The sequence below is a fragment of the Phyllostomus hastatus genome, unplaced genomic scaffold (genome assembly GCF_019186645.2).
Source record: "Phyllostomus hastatus isolate PE091 unplaced genomic scaffold, TTU_PhHast_1.1 phas_contig_86, whole genome shotgun sequence".
Classification (NCBI taxonomy): Eukaryota; Metazoa; Chordata; class Mammalia; order Chiroptera; family Phyllostomidae; genus Phyllostomus; species Phyllostomus hastatus.
In genome coordinates, this window is record NW_025333977.1 from 40,272,814 (window position 1) to 40,296,694 (window position 23,881).

The 23,881-nt window shown below is 36.0% G+C and overlaps 1 protein-coding gene and 1 non-coding gene across 5 annotated transcripts in view; both read left to right on the forward strand.

Moving 5' to 3' along the window:
- Nucleotides 1-23,881, forward strand: part of OPA1 (OPA1 mitochondrial dynamin like GTPase) — a 92,915-nt gene that overhangs the window by 63,536 nt on the left and 5,498 nt on the right. For all 4 annotated transcript variants that reach the window (XM_045851058.1, XM_045851060.1, XM_045851059.1 and 1 more), the window contains 4 exons: nucleotides 155-295; nucleotides 1,747-1,863; nucleotides 3,173-3,266; nucleotides 3,771-3,881. In XM_045851058.1, the coding sequence (XP_045707014.1) occupies nucleotides 155-295; nucleotides 1,747-1,863; nucleotides 3,173-3,266; nucleotides 3,771-3,881 (463 nt within the window). The remainder of the gene's footprint in view (nucleotides 1-154; nucleotides 296-1,746; nucleotides 1,864-3,172; nucleotides 3,267-3,770; nucleotides 3,882-23,881) is intronic.
- Nucleotides 10,397-10,503, forward strand: LOC123827685. Its single transcript, XR_006787325.1, has one exon. It is a non-coding gene; the product is annotated as a U6 spliceosomal RNA (small nuclear RNA).

A 23,881-nucleotide genomic window follows, 5' to 3' on the forward strand; every position in this document is an offset into this window, starting at 1 on the left:
CAAGCCAGAGCCATGTCCTTTCTTGTGTGTGTCGATTGAGCTTGTGTCCCCTATTGTGCAACAACAGTGTGTTCATTACAGTTGGGACTGTGTTTTTATAAGTGTGCCAGATCATGAACCAAGTAAACACCATCTCCTTTTGAATATTTTAAAGTGTGTTCACAATGAAACCAAGAATGAACTGGAGAAGATGTTGAAATGTAATGAGGAGCACCCAGCTTATCTCGCAAGTGATGAGATAACTACAGTCCGAAAAAACCTCGAATCCCGAGGAGTAACAGTAGATCCAAGCCTGGTAATGAATGTGCCAAAAAGCGTGAACTTGCTTCCTTAATCTCTGTTTCTTGTTGGACAATGCCTTCGGATTCTCTTTTTCCTCACATACAAAAAAATATGAGAATAAAAATAATTACACCATGGACTACTTTTTGCTTACCTTCATGATGCTTATTTGGGGAAAAATTAAAGAAAAAACTGTTTCTGGGCCTGTGTTTCCTAGTTAGGGTGTAAGTGATCAAAACCTCATTTTAATATTAGCTTAAGTGAAACCCAACAAGAAAAGTAATTATAGTGAGGGAAACAGTCATAAAAGAAATTTCAGAGCCACATATAATTCTTTTAAAGATTACCTTCTATTTATGTTTTCTTATTTGAGAAATGAGTATACTTATTTTAAATTCCACCACAGGACAGAACAAGAAAAGAAACCTGAAATTCAAAATAGTTAAATCTGTTATACATATAGCTTTAATTTATAAATTGAAATGAAATTAAGACTAATGATTATGTGAAATTATTAGTTGACTGTATGTAGATTTAATTTATCCCCATTACCCTAGCTCTCATTAACAGTAAGTTATATTAGTTTGATACTTTTAAATTTTATGTGGCTATAGGTGTTGATACTTTGGTTAATACAGTATGAGGGGCTTTGTCCACATTTCTGATATGAATTGGCTGCATGTCTTAATTACTTTCTGTGAGCAAGAAAATCTCAGGTTTTTTCTAAAAGACACTTTGCTCAGTGCACTTTATAAAGCTATAAAATAGGCAGCAAAGTACTGTGACAAGAATAGTGGATGGACTAGATGTCAGGAGATTTGAATTCTAGAATAGTTTCATTTTGTTTGCTAGTAATATTCCCTGTAATAATTGATATAATCTCTCTGAGCCCGACTTTTTTCATTGTCATATGGTGTTGATGATACTTGTTGTTATTGTTGTTATGCTTTAAAAAAGACAGTGGTGTGAAGGAACCTTGAACACTCCAAAGAGGATATAGCAGTAACATGGAGTGGGTCATACTGATGTAGGAACTGAAATGTAGTGACCAGAAAGGAAGTGTTTTGGGTGGGTTGATGGGCATGCCCAAGACCAACATCCTAGTCCTACTCTGTCCAAGGCTTACAACCTCTTTTTGCCTTGGAATCTTTACCTCGAATTGGGGGAAGATAATCCCTACCTTGTCTGCTCTGGAAGACACTAATCTGAATGTGTCAGCAGGGTTTGTTAAAAGCACTGTAGATGTTGAAGTACATAAACTGGTGGGAGTAGTAGTAAATCTAAATCTAATCTTTGTCTTGAAAAAAAATTCATGCATAAAAAAGATTGGTAGAATAACAACTTTGCCATTGGTTTTAATTAACTTTTTTGTAAATATGCTTGTATATGACTTTTCAGAATGTGTTGGATTAACCTGAAGAATGTATAATAACTCCGGTGTTTGTTTTGTTCTGTTCATTTTAGATTAAGGACACTTGGCACCAAGTTTACAGAAGACATTTCTTAAAAACAGCTCTAAACCACTGTAACCTTTGTCGAAGAGGCTTTTATTACTACCAAAGGCATTTTGTAGATTCTGAGGTGAGGTTTCTAAAAAACAAGTAGAAATGTTTCTTAGCAATAGTTTTTTAAATGCTTAAACATAAACTTAGGCTTTAGCATTATTTTTAAGTCCTTTGATCTTCTGGAAAAAATGTGTGATATATAAAGAATACCCTAACCCATATATTTTCAAAGATATTTGCCACTTTGGTAGGACCTGCATCTTACAGGCACATCATCCCAGTGCCTCTAAGATTGTGTGTGCATACAATAGGCACTAAACCACTTTAAAAAAATTTGTATGTTAGAAAATAATACATTCCCATTGTACAAAATTAATGCAATAAATAAATGTAAAAAAACATGCAAAAGGAAATAGTCCTCTATAATCCTTGACCTAGAAGTATTTCAATTAAAATTTTTGTATATTTTTGTTTAACTTTTGTATGTGTATAACATAATCATACATTTGCATAATGGAAATTATACTGAAAACAGTTTTTTATTGTGCTAGTTTCCTATTATTATATTGTAATTTTAATTGTTTCTTTATATCACTAAAGTCTTGTTTTAAATAATTCTTTTAAGAACTCGAAAGTTCTTGGACAGTTGTAGTTTAATGCTACATTTTACAAAATAACCTCTAGGTGGCAGGAGATGATGTATTTTTGAGCACTTTCTTAAAAGCAGAAATATTTCTTAATGTATCCTTCTGAAGGAGCTCTATCAATCTGTGATCTTATGTGAGACCCCTACCGTGCTTTCCTTGTGAGTTTTCAGCAGCTTAAAATAAATTTACATTTAAATGTACCTATGTAAAAAGTGGCAAAATTTTTTGCATTATTTTAATTGTTGAGAAGACCTCTTACAGAAAAGCTTCTTTTTAAAAAAATATCATTAATTTATTTTCATATACAACTGAATTTCAAAAGTTTCTTTAGTATATACTCAAAGATAAGAGGTTAACCTAAGAACAATTTTTAACATGATTGTGAGTTGAAACTAAATACAAATTAAGGGTTATATAATATGCTATGGATTTCTACTTGTATATAACATAATGAAATGCCTTACTTCTCAAGTCTGTTTGCTTTGTTACTGGAATCAAAGCAAAATTACTTAGGTGTGGGGTAGATAGAATCCAAATCATGAAGAATTTGATGGATCCTGTACAGAAAAGATTCAGTAGCTTATATCTACAATAGGAATATGAGTAGATATGTTGGGTAAATCTGAATATTTTTATTTAAAGCTCAGGCTGTAGTTACTCACTGTAGTAGTTATTGTGTTTATGATCAAATTTATGTTTACATTTGCATTTGGTAATTTTAAGTACCTAATATTGCAGTTGGAATGCAATGATGTTGTCCTATTTTGGCGAATACAGCGCATGCTTGCAATCACCGCAAATACTTTAAGGCAACAACTTACAAACACTGAAGGTAAGCCACAGAGGGACTATTTTCTAACTTTGACATTAAAAATAATAGTAATAACATCCATAGTTAAAAATATTCCGAAATACTTCCTTTACAGTAGTTTCATTCAAAAAACTGGAAGTTACTATTTGCCCCTAAAATATTAATGCAAATAAATCATAATTGAAAAGGATGGGAGTTAAAACATACCAGGAATCTCTCTTTATTACACAAAAACTCTGTTAGAAAAGGACCACTAAGCATCACTTGGTTTTTTGAGAAATCTGTGCTTCTGTTAAAGTGTTAGGTCTGGAACATATGACTTTCTCTGAGATATGTATTTAGTTTTATGTTGTTAAAAGTGCTGTATAATAGGTAAATATTCTCCATATAACTGTGAGAAGTCTGAACCTAATAGATTTAATGCGATGAGAAAAATAAGAACTTACTCTTCATATATTGTTAATTTCACATCCTTGGGCATTCCTAAAAGTGGTGCTCCTCGGCATTTTTATTTACTTTAAACAGTCAGACGATTAGAGAAAAACGTTAAAGAAGTGTTGGAAGATTTTGCTGAAGACAGCGAGAAGAAGGTGAAGCTGCTCACTGGTAAACGGGTTCAGCTGGCTGAAGACCTCAGTGAGTAGCTTTCCTGCCTTTCACCTCACTGCCTTTTCCCCGTGCCCGTTTCTGTTTGTTTGTTGACCCATTGAATCTCAAACTCACAGAAAAGTGTGTACAGTGAACTCTGTTCCCTGGACTATTTGAGGGAAAGATGCTAACTTGAAACCCCATTGCTTCCAAGTACTTTAATGTATGTTTCTTAGAAACGGGTTTTCTGGCAACTATAATGCAGCCATTAAAATCAGGATGTTAACACGGACACATTACTGCATCTAATTTCACACCCCATTCAAGTTTCCCCTGTTGTCCTAACATTTTCCTTTCATGTAACAAGATGTTCCATGCTCATTCTGTACTTCCCTGATCCAGCTTTTTAATTTTTTTTTTATTTTATTTTCTTGAGAATGGTATTAGAAGTCAAGGCTGGGAACTAGACATGCTCATTGTTGCTGGAATATCACTGTTCCCAGACCCCCTCAGTGGAAAGAGCTGGGGAACAGTGTTATGTGTGTGCGTGTGCACGGGGAGAGACACATACACACGTTTGCATCTATATTCCTAGCCGTATGTATGTGTCTATATTGAAAACCGTAAGCTGATACTGATGTTCACCATTTTAATGCAGTAATACAGGGTTTGTTCTACTTTTCTCCTTTTCCATACTTGTAACTCCCTTTTTCTGACAAGAAATCTGGCTTCAGGTAACATTAATATCTTTACTTATTTTTATCAGTCCCTCTGTATGAACTCAAACTGGCCACTCTCCCCTTCACTGAATAAATGTCCTTTTTCCCCAGCTCCAGCTCTCATCACTGACCCCAGGCCACTACCGTGTTGGTGCCTTTTTTACCTCATCTAGGCTCCAACATCTCAGGTCACGTCGCCCTTCTTTGTAGAGGCCTTTTTACTGAGCCCATGCTCTGACCCTCTGTGCTGACATCTCCCCTGCGCCCTACACCAGGACTCCCTCCCTCCTGAAGCCAAACTGTGTTTTCGTGGAGACACCCTCTTCATCCTTCTTCTGCTCTAACACCCTGCACCAGACCACCTTCCTAAACAGATGCTCCCCTCACCCCTTGGCCAGGCCGCCAGCAGCCCGGTGTGAACACCCCCTTACACTGGGCCAGGCTTCCCCCCTGCACTGGGCTTCTGTACTGCACTAGGCGGCTTTCCCTTCCCAGCACCGTCCTCTACCCCAACTCCAGCTGGACCTTACTAATTGCTTTGTCACTTTGTTTTGGGTGGGGGACATTTATTTCCTGATGCCAGTAGGTTCCTAGCTTTAAGATGTTTTAATTGGTTATTAAGATTTCCTTAGATCTTTAAGAACCCAAGGAAGTCAGTGAAAGACTAATTCTATTAAATAAAAATAAAATTACTGGGGGTTGGTACATCTTTTGAACTTAACTTGTTACAAGTTTCCCTTATTTCAGCTTCCTGAAACAAAGTACTTTTTCTTTCAATGTATATTTAAATTTATTATCTAATGAGTTTTCTGATATCTAAAAGAAAGCATATGGTGAATAGAAAGTTCTTCACCCTGGGTGGGTAGCTCAGTTGGTTGGAGAGTTGTCCCAATATACCAAGCCCGCGGTTCGATCCCCAGTCAGGGCACATGCAAGAAGCAGCCAGTGAGCGCATGAGTAAGTGGAACAACAAATCATTGTTTCTCTCCACCCCTCCTTCTCTCTCTAAAAAAAATCAGTAAGTTAAGAGAAAAACAAAGTTCTTCAAATTTGAAAACCGTTTCTAAGCTGAATGTGTGTCACTACAATACAATCCCTAGAGTCGCTAACAGAAAGCAGGCAGCTTTCCTATTTCAGACCCTGTGCCCAAGCAGAGTGCTGTCTTTCACAGTTTCTCTCTTCCTCCTCTCTCCATTTCTAAGTTATCTGAGCTCTTCATTTCTGTCTTTTCCTTTACTTTCTTTAAGTAATCTTTTTTTGAAACATATCCCATTTTAACTTTTATTTCCATTTTCTGTTGCCTTTCTTTTGTTTTGTTTTGTTTTTTATGCCACTTTGGCAACCTATTAAAGTTTGTGCTAACTTATAGAAGATCTGTGTTTCACTCAGAATTGCCATTTGTTAGCTGTGTTATATCAGGCAGGGTTTCTCCCAGAGCCTTAGCTGCTTTGTGAAAATGACTACTTCCATAGCTGTTGCACAGGATCATTAGGAGCATTAGTTCAAAAACATTTGGAAGCCCCTGGTCCATAATTTTGTGCTGATTTATGCTGTTCCAGGAAGAAGGGTGTCCGTGTCACAAAGTACACGAATATATTTGTGTTCCCCAGGACATCATTATCAGGCAGTGACATACCTCAGTGTATTTGACCAGTGTACACATTTTTAAGAGATTTTAAAAAAATGATGTGTCCTTTCTCATGTTTTATAATACAGCCTTTTGTGTAACCTTATCACTTTCCATTCTCAATTTGATTCTTAATTTAAAGAAAGTATATTACTAACGCAAATCTGTGCACTGTCAAGCCAGGTCATCTGTTCTGCTGGTTTTGCTAAGAAACTCATGACTCCCTTGAAGTGATTTACCACTCTGTATGTATAAAATTGTGGTCATGTTAACGTACCACATAATGTCCTGGGAAGCAGGTGTTTCCCCAGTGACTCACTTCACCAGTCACACGAAGGGAGGTGAGCCATGACATTGTCCACGGGTTGAGAAAGAGTCTTGTGTATCTTTCCTTATTGTTTATCTTCAGTCTGACACTTGGGAATATGGTCGTGGATACTTTCAACAAGAAAACTTTTAAAATTGAACAGTTACTACTGTGTTACAGGGATCAAAGTGTCTTGTGTAAGTATTCAGTTAAAATAAAGTGTATTCATTGACAGAATTTAGAGCAGGGAGGCAATCAAGAGAGGTTTTACTATAATTTTAAAATTGTATAGGGTAGAATATTATAGAGATTTGTGAAGTTTGATGATACCACACTTACTGCACTTTACTTTAGAGATTCACCAACTGATTGTCCTTTAAGATAAGTGCATAAGAGGTTGTTTGGTCGTTTCTCATATCCTGGAGAAGATAGATCATGTTCACTAGTGAAATGAAACCACGAAGCCTGGGTTAGGGAGGTCAAAAAAATGAGAGGCAGGACCACGTCTTCTAGTTTTGGGAGGCTCACAGAAGTCATACTTGGGAACTAGGACTCTTCGGAGATGTGGTAGATTCTAGAGCTGGAGCTGGGAAAGGCAGGATGAACCTGGGGCATCTTAAGATGTGGAAAATAGGAAGTACTTGAAGAATGGTGGGGACATGTCAACAGGATACAGAGGCTCCAGCTGGCCAAGAGTAGGACAATTTGGACATGGAAATAAATAATGACAGTTATAAATTGTAACCCACGGAATAAAACATCCAAAATTAATAATTGTATAAGTAAATGAATAAAATACGTGATGGGGAATGGGATGTTTGTAAAATTACACAGAATATCACTGCATGAACTAATTGAAAAGTGGAGAAGTAATTTGAGAGTGGATCAGCCTGGCAGTACTCCCTGGTCAAGTGGTCCAAGTTAGTATTGTCAGTAGCGGTCAGATCAGATCTGCGTGGCGCCTTCGGAATGCAGTGAGAAGAACCCAGCATCATGTTCTTACCAACAATGTATAACTTAAGTCTAATTATAAAAATACAGCAGGCAAACCCAAAGTAAGGCATGGTCCACAAAATAACTAGCCTGTAGTCTTCAGATAGACCAAGATCGTCAGAGGCAAGGGAAGCCGGAGGAACTATTCCAGGTTGAGAGAGACTAAAGATGTGCAGTGTGTGACCCTGCACTGGACCTTCTGGCTCTAAGGACATTAATGGTCCAGTTGGTAAAACTCGAAAAGGATCTGAGGGTTACATGGTAGTAGTACCCCAATGTTAATTTTTGAACTTTAATTACTTGTAGCTAATACACCATAGAATATTTGGGGCTTTGAGAGAATAATGGCAATAAATTATTCAGGAAATATGTTCTTCATAGTGTTCTGACAGCTTTTCTCTAAGTCTGAGATTATTTATATAAAAGGGAAAAAGAGGTTCAGTTTTGTTTTTATAACTGATAATGGATCGGGCTCATATGAAGATAATTGAGAATAAAATGAGACTTCTGAAAACCAGGTCTCTGAAGATGTCAAAAGACCATTACCTCATGGACAATTGAGCAAGCTGTGTAGCGCACCTTCCCCCCTTAATTTCTTCTGTGCAGAGTCTCGCCACCCTTGGACCTGTCCGGTGTGCGTGTTTGCCTGCTATGAGCTTGGTGGGGTTGTCTTGGTTTTGTAGTGAAGTTTATTTCAAAGGATGTTAATAGATATTTAAATACACTGTTAGATAAAATTTATTTGGATTCCCAGCAGAATTTTTAATAATGCTCCCTACCTATTTATTCAAATAGACTGCAGTTTTTAAATGCTTTCTTTGGAGAGTAGAAGATTGGTATATTGTAGCTTAAATCAAAGTTTTTCTATTATGATCTGTTTTATGATTTATGAAGTTTATGTTATGATTGTCATCATATAGAATAAGTGATAGTGCTATCATTTCACAGACTTTCTTAAAGAATTTTGTTCTCCATTCCACCCCAGCACTGGTAACAATTGCTGGTAATACTGCTAAACTGAGCTTCATCAGCACTGCCTAGAATTCTCTTACTGTTTGCTCTGAATATTGTATCAACTGTTAACTAGGTTATTGTGAGTGTTTGGCCCTTAAATCAATTGCCTAGGATTCAGAGCTTAGGTTTCTTTTAAAACTCTAGTTCACCAAAGCTCAAGTTAAACTTTTCATTCTCTGTGTACATAGTCAAAGAATCATTGATACCCAGGAATTAAAAGGGCATTACCAATCATTTAGTTCTCTCTTTCTAAAAACTACAGGGTCTTTCTTGTTTTACAATAGATTCCTTCTCACTTTTGTATCAGAACTTGAAGCTGTTTATGAATGCATATTTGAGTACTTTTCTCTCCCAGATAATTAGGTTATGGGCTTTACATGCATTCTCATAGGTACAGTCATTTTTTTTTCATGTTTATAGATCAAGAAATGGAGGCTTAGAAACACATAGATAATAAGTGGTAAAGTCGGGATTTGAGCCCAGGTCTTTTAATTACTGTGCCAAACTAATTTAAAAAGAAAACCTCAAACTATTGGACAATATAATTACATAAAATGGTTCTTTATATTTAGAAGCTTTCATAGTTAACCATGCCCTTTACAGGGCACATCAGAAAGACATACATATTAGTGATGATGATCATCATCTCTGCATTTCCTGTACTATATAAAGCTTTGCAGTTTAAACTGTCAAAGGATTATGAAAGATTTGATAGAATTAGAACATCTAGGTAGGAGAATACTAACATGTGAGTGAAGCTCCTGAACAGATTGAAGAATGTTAATTTTCTTTATATGACTTGTAATCACATCTCAAGTATAGTCTGTTGAGCGCCACCATAGTTAAGAAGTATCTGAGTGCCCCAAACTCAGACACGGCTTCAGTGTGACGTGTCCAGGCTTAGAGCCGTCAGATTCAGCTGTAACAGATACAGAATTGTTTCTGAGCAGTCGAGGCTTTTTGTTGAGCTAGTCTATGAGGGTTGAAATGTTTCATAGTAAGCTTCAATGTATTCATTTTTCTTGTACTTCACAGAAGATATGTTTCAGTCAAAACTGAATACTTCATATCTGCATCTCATTTACCAATGAAATGTGAAAACAGTGGTGAACTCCTTTCCTTGGGCTGCCATAGCACAGGCGTGTTTTAATGCTGTAACGTGATATCCTTAATGTTAAAACCAGTGTAGCTTAAAGAGGCCGATAAATTAGAATTTTCCAATATCCGCGGCTTTTTACTCTGGCAGTTAATTTGCTCTGCTGACGCCCTACGCGAGGTGGCAACAGCTGGCCTTTTTAGTAGAGCTGGGGGATTAGAGAGTAGGAATCACAGCAGCGTGCTCGGCCTCTTGCCTCTGTTGACTGTTCTTTATTGTTTGATGCCTGAGCATCTCCCAGACAGCAAGCAATTGTTTCTTGAAACTTAAAGTTTGTTTCTCTTGGGAGTGTACAATGCTGGTGGGGCTCGTCTTTGTGTCTCTTCACTTTCCCAGTCTCCTCTTATCCTCCACCCTGTGCTTTCTCTTGGTAATTAGAAAGGAGCAAAGATACAAGCTTTGTATCTTAGTGTGCAGGAGATTCCATTTGGACTTTAAAAACAGAAATATAGACTACAGATGGAAACCTTTTTTTCCCTGAGCTACCAGATACTTAGTAACAAATCATTTTTATAAGGAAAACTTTGTTCTTCATAATTAATGTACTAGTACATTTTTGAAATCATGGTGATAAAAAGGGAACAGCAACAGAAAGATTTAATACCACCATTTTAAAAGTTAAGATCAGAAGAAAAATGCACCATAGCTGCTTAAATCTAAAAAGACCCTTTCACTAGTTCTGAAGCATAATTCTAACTTAAAGGATAGTTCAGACGTATCTTCATGCCACATTAAAACTTGAATAAAGTGCTCGCTTCAGTGGCACATATACTAAAATTGTAACGATGAAGAGAAGGTTAGCATGGCCCCTGTGCAAGGATGACACGCAGATTCGTGAAGCGTTCCATACTTTTTAAATTAAAAAAAGAATAGAGAAAAAAAAGTGAATAAAAAATAGTCGGAACATAGGTAGAAGGAATCTTCAGCCAGAATGATTTCGTTGTTCTTCATTTAGAAAAGAAAAATCTCAAGATATTCTTGAATTTAATTTCCATTATTTCCTTCATATTCCTGAACTCCCATACCTGCCATGTGCTTGATGGACACCGTGGATAAAAACGGTGGCCGTGAAGTAGTGAGACTGAAAATAATTCTAGAAAGATTATTATAGTCAGAGTTTGGAATTTAAAATGATAGGAAAGGAAGGTCAAATGTTTAAAATTACTTTTGCAGAGGTGGGGTGCTGGCATGCATTGACAAGTCTCCCTCCATAGGTGACTCGTGCCACCCTTGCACCACTGCCCCTCCGCCCCTCTTCCCCAAACCAGTGCTCTGGAGAGTTCTTCCTCTTCACGGCAGTACAGTTAGTTATTAATTGAGATGAAATTGGCATATATCTTATTTTAGTAGAGTCTGATAAACTGTGAGACCTGATAATTTGGTAAGTTATTCAAACTATATCTATAGAAGCATGTTCATTTTTTCCTGTAGATATAACCAAAGAAAATTACTTTTAACGGGACTTAAAAGAGAAGGGGTTGGAATTTCTATGTACATAGACCCAGAGAGCACTTAAACAAAGAAACAAACAGAAACCACCATCAGAGAACAGAGTAGGGTGCCCTGGAGAGTAAACATGCGCAGTGAGGACCGTGAGTCCTATAACATCATTTGTATCTAAATACTGTTACTGTGTGTCTTTGGCCAATAATTATAACACCTCAATACTACTTGTCTCATCTCTTAGCTTCTGGCACATTTCTGAGCAGTCTTTCCTCTTTGTCTGTCTTATATCTCTCACTGTGCCTTCTTCTAGACTATTATCATTCTGTCCGAAACCAGTGTTTTTCCTCCACCCCACTTATTATCAAAGAAGGTAAATACCTTCTTTCAGTGACTAAAAACCTTACTGCCAGTAATACTTAACTGAGCAGAAGGCAGGCTTCCCACTGTAGGCAACCAAAATAACCAATTTAAGAAAAATATTTTTATGTTTATTATGATTGATTTATTCTGCCAAAGTGATTTGGTTTTTCCATAAATTCACTGTTCTTTATATGTTACATATTGTATTGAATATGTGTTCAGTGACTGCTTGATCATGAGCTTTTAACACAGACTCTTCATTAGCCCCCTTCCCTTGTCTTAAAAAAGTTGCTGTCTGTTCTCACCGTGAGAAACCTTCTTTCTACTCCGTCATGCCAGAAAGCTCCCTTTTCCTTTCCTTACAGAGCAGCCTGCGTTTGCTGCACTCACCCAGTGCCCACTCCCTGGCCAACATGTGTGATCTGGTTTCATCCCTAAAGAAACCACTTCTTTCTGGTAACCAGTGGTTTCCTAATTGCCAGTTGACCAAAACACTTAAATAATTTTTTAGATTTATTAGGAATTTTTAAGTTGATTGGAACATTTCTGTTCCCTTTGATATTCATGTACTTTTGGGGATGGTTATTAGTAGAAATGAGTATTTGGAAAACAGAAAGATTAGAATGCTTCCTTCACTACAAAGTAAGTAAGATAACATTTTTCTGGTTTTTGTTCTCAGTGTTTATGGTCTTTAAGGCATCTTTTCAGGGGAAAACTGATTAAGTTTTAAAATTGTGCCTCTGTTAAACACTGTTTTTTGTAATAAGCTGAAATTGCCAAATTAAAGCTTCTAGAAAGATAGTGAAAGACTATTTTTACTGTACGTCTGCATAGATAAAGTGGACTCTGTGTTGTGTTGCAGCTGAGCGCGAGAGCCAGAGCAAGAGAGATGCAGAGAATAAAGTGATGCCCAGGAAGAGCCCTCTGTGTTAGAAAATAGTTATTTACACACAGAATTCCACATCACGAGTCTGAGTCGTGTGCTTTCCAGTCATTGATGAGAAAATCCAGACTCAAAATGCAGCTTTAAGAATCAAGCACATTTTTTATGGCCTAAGTCTATTTTTTAAAGACAACATTGAAGGATATTAATAAATTGGTACAAGATTAAAAGAATATTTTCCACTCTGTACAGGCTATTGGTACTCCTTTCCTTATTAGCAAGTATATGCTTTTTCTTAAACTCTCGTTTTAACTGATTAAAAGTGAGGAAAAAGATAAGAAAGGTCTCTTCAATAATTTATGGATTGAATTTTTCTTTTATCATTTAATGTAGGTTTTATTTATGTCTTATTGTGCTGTGTGTTTATGTGTATATTCTTATGTATAAAAAGGCCAGTCGGCACACAGAATTAAAGCTAGGAATTAGGGATTTTTCTCTTGCTAATAACGTCATGTCCATAATGACTGAGTTCAAAATGAAATAACATCTTTGAATTTAGAATTAAACTTTGATTTGTTTTATTTTTAATTGTTTTCTGTATTTTCTCCATTTCTAAGATGGAAAAAAATTGAATCTAGTCTTTCAGAACAATCTAATCACAAACAATCCATTGGCCTGTGAAACAGCATATTAAAAAAATAAAATTAAGCAAGACATGATTAAATTTTTTAAAAGTGCAGTCTTAAAGAACAAATTGATGCACACCAAACTGATGACCTCTGTGAAGTTGTGTTCTCAGGGTAGGTGGAGAGAGGGTTAAGGGGAAAGGAATTTTAATTTTTTTATTATTTTATACATTTCTAAACTTTCTTTTCCCAAATGAGCATAATTTCATATTATTAATTATTGTAGTCATGGAAATGATGAAGCTAATTCATGATATGATCAACCTTTAAAGTGACAGAATACTTTCCCCAATAACCTCTTGGTGATGGTGACACTGAGACATGTTTTATGGGGCCACACAGGGACCACTCGTTGCGGTACTGGAAGGATGTTCGCCCGTCTCTTCTCTCTTCCAGTAACTGTCTGTCGTGCGTCTGTCATGTGCGAATGAACTGAAATCTGTCTTGAACTAGTGACGTTTTCAAGCTTATACACCCATTTAAGATAATAGATTTTCTCTGCTTCATTATTATCTACTGTGTATGAAAATAGTCCATTTTCATTTCTGTCAGAGCAGCTGTTTCACCATTTTGAGTTACAGAAAGAAGCTCTCAGTTAAATCATTTTTTCTGGGCCAAGGAATTCAAGTCTGTTTAGTTTCTCCTTTTCTTGATGACACTTTCTGCTCTGAGTGATATATATAGACTGTACCTCTCTTCACCAAGTATACTGCCAGAAATTTTAGGTGTTTTTGTTTCTGTTATCACAGAACTAGTATATATGCATTGTGGAAAGTTAGAGAATATAAATGGCAAAAAAAAACCTTTTTAAATATTTTATTTATTTATTTTTAGACGAGGGAGAAAGAGAGGGAGAGAAACATCAATGTGTGGTTGGCTCTCTCACACTCCACACCAGGGAACCTGGCCCACAACCCAGGCATGTGCCCCGACTGGGAATTGAACTGGCAACCCTTTGGTTCACAGGTCAGCAGTGCTCAACCCACTGAGCCACACCAGCCAGAGCAAATGGCAAAATCTTTAAAACAGTTGCCACTACCTAGACATAACCACTGTAACACAGCATTCTAACAGATTTTTAACTTGGTCTTAGGGACATAATTTCTGTCACACATTTTCATAAAGAGATCTTAGGTTGGCTTTCTCATACCTCAAATCTTCAGTTGATCGTTATTGCTCCTATTTCTGGTTTCTCCTCTCAGAGTAGACTAAAATTTTTCTTCTTTTTCTTCATATAAACTTATTTCAAAAAGATTCACTGAGATGGAAAGCAGCATTAGTAAAAATAAAACCTAGTACCAATTATTTTTAAATAGGTCAGGTATCCCAGGGGCTATATTGTAGCAAAATGTACTGAAAAGTCATTCTCTTTTGAAAGTTAATCCCCACCCGTATTCAGGACCCTGGCACTTCCTATGTGTGCTTGTGCTTTCGTTATGTCTCTTCTTTCTTCAAAAATGTTCAAGTCATTCCAACCTTAAAACTATTGGACTGATTCCTCCGTACACCCAGCTACTTTTGATCTTCATTCTCTTTTAAACAGGAAAACCTTCGAATGTTTGCCTGCTGCCTCCACTTTTATCATCTACTTAATTCTTAACTTTGTAATCTTTTATTCTCATTTCTACCTAAATTGTTTTTTCTAAGATTGCTGACAGTCAAGAAAAAGCAATGAATGGAAACCATTCTCATATAACTGTATGATTTGGTACTTTGGAATCCAAATCCTGCTTGGGACCCTATATCTGTCCCTTAACATTTGTACAGAGTTTTACACTCTACAAAATGTGTTGTGTTTGTCCGTGCTTGACCCTTGTAAAGGTATAGGAGGCTTGCAAGGTATTATCCCCATTGTTTAGTTGGGGAAATGGATGTTCATTGAGGGAAATTATATAGCTAGTCTCCTAAATATATGGCAAAGGCGGAGCTAATAACATGTGTTAGAGATGATATCTTTCTAGATTTGTATTGGGACTTTGTTCATCTCTGATCGTTAGGTTTGTTCTTGTGGGTGACTGTAGATAACCAACCAAGTTTGTATAATTTAGCTTATTTTTTTATAGTATTTTCAGTGTGTAAGTTTCTAGGACACTGAATTTGTCTCCTAAAGACATGTAATAGTTTTTCTTCAAAAAAGATAACCCAGGTTTATAAATCTACATGTGTATTCTTATTGCTATGTCAATTTTTGCTTTTCCTTTTTCATAGAAAAAAAGAAATTGTGACTTAAAATTTAAAGGTGATATTCTAGATTAATGAATATGTGAAATTAATTCTGAAGTTATTTTCATTTCTTTGAGCCTTATTGTGACGGCGTCTGAAACCAGTATCAGTAACGATGCCTCCTTGCAGGGTTGTAAGAAGTAAGAGCTGAAATCTTATGAAATCAGCTTCATGAAACATGAATGCCTATTAGTTCTCCTTGTGATAAGTTTCGTAATACTTTGTCCTAATGCAGCATGTTATTTAAGAGATATTATACTTCATTTTTGCTTTTCATCTCAATAACTATTAAAACCTGTCATTTTTTAATTCCATATTTTTTTCATAAACCTTTAGTTTGGTTCATAACTCAGAATTACATTCTGTTTTGTATTATTTTCTTTTACTTTTAAAATTACATTAATGAGCTGACTGTTTAAGAATCGTTCTCATGATTCATTCATCTGTTACGCCTCCTTTTTAAAGCTTCAGCACTGAAGGTCTTTGACAAACCAATATTTATAACAGTTTGACAGCAGGATGAGGAACAGCGTTTGTCTTTGTAACAGCTTGAAGAAAGACCCTTTCCAGGACCCAGTCATGCAGTTACAATCTTGACCTCTTTCTTATGCTGGGAACATACATACAGCAGCATGTGTTTTCTTGTCCCATTGACTGTCCATTCACTTCCCATCTGTTTTGCAGTCTTAAAGGAACAGAAGGGGCCCTCTTCTTATAAATCTGTCTTTGCAAGTGATAAATGATGTCCTGTCTCTTTAAGGACTGCCTGGGTGGTTTTCCTTTTCTTAAAATGTTTCAACTTTTCTCCTAACAAAATTCAGGATAAAATATACTTCAGAATAAGAGGAAATAGAAAAAGAAAAAATGATGGATTATTTTAAATCCTTAATTGATTGGGACTGAATATTTTATTGGCTACTAGGCAAAATCTTTCCCAATTAATTACTTAAATCATATTTTAAAAATTGTATTTATATTTAGACTGTTCAACGGGGACAAAAAGAGTATGTTAGTTTTGAGATAGGGTATTTATTCCAACTTTTTTGGAGAAAATAAAGCAATGTATTATTAATGAGTTAGCATATAAAATAACTGTTAAAAATTTTTTTCCACCATAATTTGAATTGATATATGTAACTAATACATGGAGTATTTTATGTACTGGGTACAGAATGAAATAATTCACTGTAGACTTTTATAATCTTAAGATAGAATTAATCTAACTTTTACATTTAAAAGACAATAATAGATCACATAAAATTTATGATTTTTTTCTTCAGTTACTGAAAATAAATACTTTATAGATGTTAATCATTGAGTTTTCCAAGAATTGAGCTGAAGTTATTTTCTCTTTTCTCCCATGCAGATATATTCATAGTAGTTTAAATATGACAAATATTGCCCCCCAAATATTCTTAAATTTACTGACATAAAAAGCTTTAATGGTGTAAAAGAGACCACTTTTAGAATATATTGTATGAATCAGCTGCCTAGTGGTATGTCTTCTACAAACTAGCATGATAGTTTGTTTTTAATTCCCTGCCTTGTCCAAAAAAAGAATTTGAGGCAGCTTACAAAGACCTGTCTTGTGCAAGAGGTAAAAATACTTTAATGGAAAAGTTAAATGAAAGGGAAAATAAAATCCAGGCAAGTGAAATAATGTGAAATTTGGGGTAAGATTGGTACCCTCTCAAAATACATGCCCGAGGGTTCTAGGTACTTTGCTGTAAGTAAGGTGCAGATTTAGCCCTGAGCTTTTAGTAGTGGATGCAAAATGGGAAGCAGAGCTGATTTCATGACTTATGGTCACTGTCAGACACCAACACAGCAGCTGCTTAGGTGAAACCTAGATATTCCCAGAACACCACTGAGAGAAATTCCATCAGTTCTCATAAAAGGAACACTGAGATACATGATAGAGTGAATCAGATATCTGCATATAACGAATTACATGCATATAACGAAATATCACGAATTTCATGGGGCTCTTAATGTTCTCAATGTAGGCCAGTAACGTAAGCAATTCTGAGCAAAATCAGTGATGTAGTCCAGATTTATAGCTACTTTGTTTGCCTTATCCAAAGATGAAATATGTATAGTATCTAGAGAAATAGATGGATTATACATTCCTCCATCCAATCATCTGTAAATACTGTTTCGTACAGCTAAGCCTTTCAGTAGGTCTCAGATAGCAGAAAGTTCAAGGTTTTACACTCATTCACATTGACACACACCTGGAATGGTGCTACTCTTAATTAGTTAAAGGCAGATCCATAAGGGTTAATAGTTAGCTAAAGTGGAATTAGGGTTGCCATCCACTTATGAAAGTTGAAGGGCCTAACCAAATACAAAGACCTGAGTATAAGGAAGGCTACTCTCTGGTCATCCATACTGAAATCTTTTGGAGAATTGGCCTCAAAATATCAACAATGTACTGTAAGAGGTCTTGATTATATTAGCCAACAGGTGCTAGATAGAAAGGTGGAAATGGTTAGAGTAAAAACAGCACCCCCAGCCCCCAAAGAAAGTCAGTCAAATTTATCCACAGGTCACTTTGAGCTGTGTTTTATTCAGCAGACATGTTATAATTTATCTCAAAGACTTTCTTACGGCAGCTTTTTCCCCTAAATCATGTTGTTTTGGGGATTGAAAATAACAAATTTTTAAAATAATTGTCTTTAATGTTTGAACTAAGTACTGGTTAAATCAGATCACTCAACTATGAGTGGCTGAACAGTGAATATTGACTGACGTCAATTACATAGCAAGTTCTGTGCTAAGCTGAGTGACTTTAAAAGACAGATTTTTTCTAAGCATGTATAATGATTCACAAGCAGTCCCACACTTATGGGAAAAGCAGCATAAAACTGACCTTTCTAAAATGAATTATATAGCCATGTGAGAATAATACTGTCATTTGTGATTGGAATTTTTACCAGAAGCTTAACATGAAATTTAAAAAGATACTGAGTGATAAACAAAAGACAATAAATATTTTAAAAGATCCAGTTAAAGCATAATGATAATAGTGCATGTCAGTCCTGAGTTTTTAAGTAATTTGGGCTTTGGATGCTTCTGGACAGATTCCTTCCCTTTATAGATAAAGAAACCAGGACTGTGACTTATCTACATCATAGGTGAAAGGCAAAGCTGGCACTAGAAACAGTTCTCCTGAGCACAATATTGTGTACCTTTTAATACATTATATTTTGTCTTTATAAAAGTCATATAAAATAACTACCCTATTGATTATTTAGGAGTGTCAGACCAGAGATTTTTAACTTTTTTTTTGCATCACACTCCTTTCACTTTTGTATATGCCTGTTAAGTCCATGTTTTAGAAGATTTGTCTGCAATAATATACTTACACTCTTTAATAGAAACATAGCTACACTTACATCTCCACATCTCAAATAATTGTTATGAGAGTAGATGTAATTCTAGCCCAAACAAAGATTTTTATTGGAACTGTGGAAGCAATGGAAGTAACCCAGAGAACTCTGTCACCACGTTCACAGACCTCCTAGAAGTCTGGGACACCCCCGCGCCTCTCACGCTTTGAAATTACCGTACCAGCCTCACATACCTGCCCAGGACACAGGACTCCTCCTTCTGTAAAAGGGTGTGATCTGTCTGTCTTCATTAATGAGTCTGTTTAAAAATAATCGTGGGTATTTGTAGGAAAAAATCTACCAGGGCAAGATTCAGAAGTGTTAGATTTAGCTACACACCTTTGACTAGCTCTCTTTGGTTCTTCCTTTGATTAACTAACTGTAAAAGGTACACATTTTTCCTTGTGCTAAATTGAAGATTTTGAGTATAGTTTTGAGAATCATGAATCTGGTCTCTTATTCATCTTTTTTTTTTTTTGGGTTGTACTGAACTTTTAAAGAGCATTTGTAGTATAATTATCTAATTTTAAAAAGCAAGACTTTAAAAAAAAAAAGCCCTGGCTGGCGTAGCTCAGTGGATTGAGCGCGGGCTGCGAACCAAAGTGTTGCAGGTTCGATTCCCAGTCAGGCCACATACCTAGGTTGCAGGCCACAGCCCCCAGCAACCGCACATTGCTGTCTCTCTCTCTCTCTCTCTCTCTCTCTCTCTCTCTCTCTCTCTCTCTCTCTCTCTCTCTCTCTCTCTCTCTCTCTCCCCCCTCCCTCTCCCTCCCTCCCTCCCTCCCTCTCTTCCCTCTCTAAAAATAAATAAATTAAATATTTTTAAAAAAAAGCAAGACTTTGCAGGAACAACATATATTACATAATAAGAAGTGTTCTTTTAATTCTCAGTGCTTTAGTGAGCAGCTTCTTCACCTAAAGCTGTCCTCAGTACAAAGTGTGTGTGTAGCATGTCATAAAACAATTCTGTAAAGGCATATTAGGATATTTGGATGTGTGATTTGTTTAACATACACTGCATCAGTAAGTTTGCAGTTTGTTTCTTTGTGCCTTCTTTAAAAACATTAAAAGTTGTAAAGGGTTTATTTCAGTGCATGTGGTAGAGTTTTGTGTGTGATTCTTTGTTCCTGTTTTAAACTGTTATTAACCACTGAAGTGAACCTTCCCTTGGGTTTGGCCTTTCGTATTCACAGTGTATTCAAAACCTAATTACAGATTAGTCTATATTTGAGACTTTTAGAGCAAGTATCAGAAGACTCAAAAGGAATTTGAGAGTAGCAGTATCATTTCATGTGGCGATAAAGAGACCCAAAACATGAATGGGTGTCAAGTCATCTGAAGATCAGGAAAAAAGGAGCTTCCCTGAGCCTGATGGTTTATGAGTTGGGGATTATGGGAATATTCATGACTCAGTCAAGAAGCACAATGAGTTGATGTTTGAAATAGTTCATCTTTTAAGTAAACATTGGATAAATGGAAAGTAGACTCAGTATTCACTACATGTAGAATTGGCTGTTTCAGTGGAACAGAAATAGCAGTATGTTAATCCCTTCCTGAGTTGGTTTAATTTATCAAGTCAGTCACAGATTTTACAAGAATTCTCTAGCTGTAAATATTTAATGCAAGTGTTTAACAGAAAAGGGAGTTTCCTTTATAATTAGTCATGGTAATCTGTACACATATTTCTATGGGAAAGTAATTTCTAATGGAAAAGTAGTTAAATATAATAAGATTCAGGGATTTGAAAACACTAATAACTGGAACATTAGTTTTGAAGGCTCAGAAAGTAGAAAGCTTTAGTTGCTAACATTCAGCCTTGATTTTTATCGATAATTCCGTTTTCTATGCAGCGGATGGCATAGTTAGTATACAAAACAGTGCTGAAAACTTACATCAGAATTTAAAATGAATGAATTCAAATATAGGAAATAATGCTGCTTATTATTTGGGGTGTGTGTGTGTGTGTGTGTAAAAATATGTAGCTTGGTATAATATATAGCTTCCTTATAAAGCCTGAAGCCAGTTTCCTTTCTAAAGCTGTGTGCATAGTCAGCATATTTGAACCTTCTTAATAAGGTGCAATAATTAATTTAAAGTTTCTTTCTCCACTGGCATTGTGTTTTTAGAACTGAGGATTATGTGGTTCAGGTGACCCACCTAGCTTGCCTCGATCTTCACTGTCCCTGCGTACCTTGCCCCGTGTTCCCAGGCTTGCTCCATCCAGCTCTTGTGCTCCTGGCTTCTGCCCTCTAGGTCACTGGTGTAACATCCAGGAAACCTGTCAAGTTTTTTTTTTCTTCTTGATAACATACAGCACTTATTTTCTAGGCTATATTTTTGGAAACTTCATCATTTATCAAGTATTTATTGAGCATGTATACTGACTCAAACATTGTTGTAGACACTGAAGATGCTGATTTTTTTTTGTCCAGTTTCATACTCTTCTCAGGATTTCTCCAAATGTGTATAGATCAAGTCTGCTCAAGAGATAATATTTGTCAGATGACACCAACGTGTTACATATGTTTAGTCATCCCTAGCTGTGGAACAGTATAGGAGGTGCTTGGTAACTATTTGATTCCATAATTTTTACCAAAACATGTCTTGTTTCACATAAAAGGTAAAATGTACAACAAATACACTAGAAATAATAGCATTTGTTTTGTTACCACGTGGAGTGTGCATGTGGCAGCAGCTCTGGTGTGCATTCGCAATCAGAGGAGTGTGGGCGGGCTGCCTCTCCAGACATAATGGCCTTATCCTTGCCACTGGTGTCTGCGGAGTTGTATGAGGACCATATAAAATTTGAAATCACCCTGAAACACCCACAGACTTAGACTGAGGGGGGGAGTCAGCAAGGGATTCTCCTCAAAGGCAGGAGATCATCTGTGTTTCCATGTCACTGCATTAAGTACGTTATGAGTGAAGGATTGACCAAAGAAATGAAATTTTGTATTTGGTGTTAAAAGGATACACTTATTACAGTGAATTTTTTAAAATACTGACTTCCATCTTCTCCTCTCCTCCTCTCTTCCCCCTCCCCCCATTACTTTGTAGAGCCTGACCTAACTTTGTGTCATTCTTGAGGTTTCAGGGTGTGGTGATAGTACCGTGATATTCCAATTGTAAAACATTTGTAAAAACAGCTTTTTATGGGAAATTTGGAATTTTTTATTCTGTGTTTTTTGTAAAGTAGATAAATATTCCTTTTACATTCATTTAGAAAAAGAACACGCTTGTCTCTAAGTTCAGAAGAATTTGGATTTGATTTAGACGCCTGCATTCAGAGTGGCTCTCGGTCTCTTTCAGCACAAATAGATCTTACTCTGAAAAGTCTGTGAGTGAGGCTACTGTACCACCGGCTCGCAGATAGCCTGCCCCTGAGGATGGAGGTCATGGACAGCGCACGGGGTGGATAGAGCTGGCCCTGCAGCTGCCTGGTTTTATGCAGATCATGGTGCAGACAGAATTGTGTTTCCTCTCTTCATACAGTACCGCTTTCCCAAGTAGAAGGAGTTCCCAGTGAATGTTTAGTGGAGCCGCTCAACAGGAACTGCTTTGGTGGAGCAGTTAGTGGCGCTGACTGCTCAGTGAGCGGAGCTGCTGAGGTTCTAAACACCTGTTTTAGATTTCCATTTGTTGTGCTCATTAAGCTAGATAATTTTTTAAAGATCCCATACATTTCCAGAATTTTATAAGATAATTTAGAAAACTTATTTTCTTCTACCCGCTCCTCCTCTTAAAAATTCTTCAACTGATGAACTGTACTATGTGGAACTCTCTAATATTCATTGAGGAAAATCAGTGAAGCTGTTCTAAGCAACTAGATGAATTAATTTTAAAAATAAGAATAGTCCTTATTTTGAGAAAGGAAGTATGTTTATTGGTTCGACTGCTGGTTAAAAAAATAGTACAGACTAACAAAAAATACAGACTAAACTTTCAAGAGATAGGTTGGGATTATTTTTTCTAATTTGTCTGGTTTAACATTTATATAAGGAGTTAATGCTCCCTTTGTGAAAACTTCCCATATTTCCTTGTTGAATAACTTGATTACAACAATAGGAGTTTTTCTGTAGATTTTGTGTTTCAAAATACTAAGGATTAGAACTATTAAATTACTGGAAAACAATATAAAGACACTGTTTTTTTTTTAAGATTTTATTTATTTATTTTTAGACAGAGGGGAAGAGAGGGAGAAAGAGAGAGAGAGAAACATCAATGTGTGGTTGCCTTGCGCCACGCCCCCACTGGGGATCTGGCCTGCAACCCAGGCATGTGCCCTGACTAGGAATCAAACCAGTGACTCTCTAGTTCGCAGGCTAGTGCTCAGTCCACTGAGCCACACTAGCCAGGGCAAGACATTGTGTTCTTTGTATGTAACCATGATAGGATTGGTTGAGTTCCTATAATGCTAATAAGAAGCCATAAAAGGAGTAATTTTTATTGGCTGCTTGTCACAAGTACTGTCTCTTGGGTAAAAAGGAATACTTTCATCTTTAGTTAGAGTATTTTTAAATGTGAAAGATGTAAATGTTGAATATCAATATATCTTATGATTTTTCTATAAAGTAAAATGCTTTGCTTTTTTTCCTTTACATCACTAGCTTTGAACCAGTTGTTTACTTTGTTAATTCCCATTAACAGGTTAAATCGTGTTAAAAGGACAGAAATATTTGTTACTGTGCTCATTATAACCTATGTTTTAAAATAAGAGTTGTATGATTAAGTTAGCAGTGAAGTGGAATAAATTACCATTTTTCATTTTTAGTACTAAGAGATTGACATGTACAGTGAATAGTTTGCATTTGTGAGGAAAACCTTTACACTTCAGAGAGAAATTATAGATTTTGTTTTGGAAGTCTGTAAACATGAAAACCTAAAATCAAATAAAATAACGTAAATCTGTCTAATGGTGCTGGTGTTTCTAAACCTTCCTTTCTTCATTCACAGCTAGAAAAGTAATTTTTATATGTATTTTAAAATGTTATTGCCCTTTTCATGTTTGTTGCAAATATTTCCTACAATTTCTTTTGTCTTTTAACTTGAGAATATTTTGACATAAAGGTATATATTTTAATGTGGTCATGTTTGCTGATCTTTTCCTTTGTAACTCTTCCCATTACTTTATACCTAGAAAGTCATGTCTCAGCCTAAGGCCAGTTAAATATCTGAATTCTCTTTTAATTTTGTTAAGTAGTTTTATTATTTTATATATTTTCTTTTGTTCCAGGTATTGCTA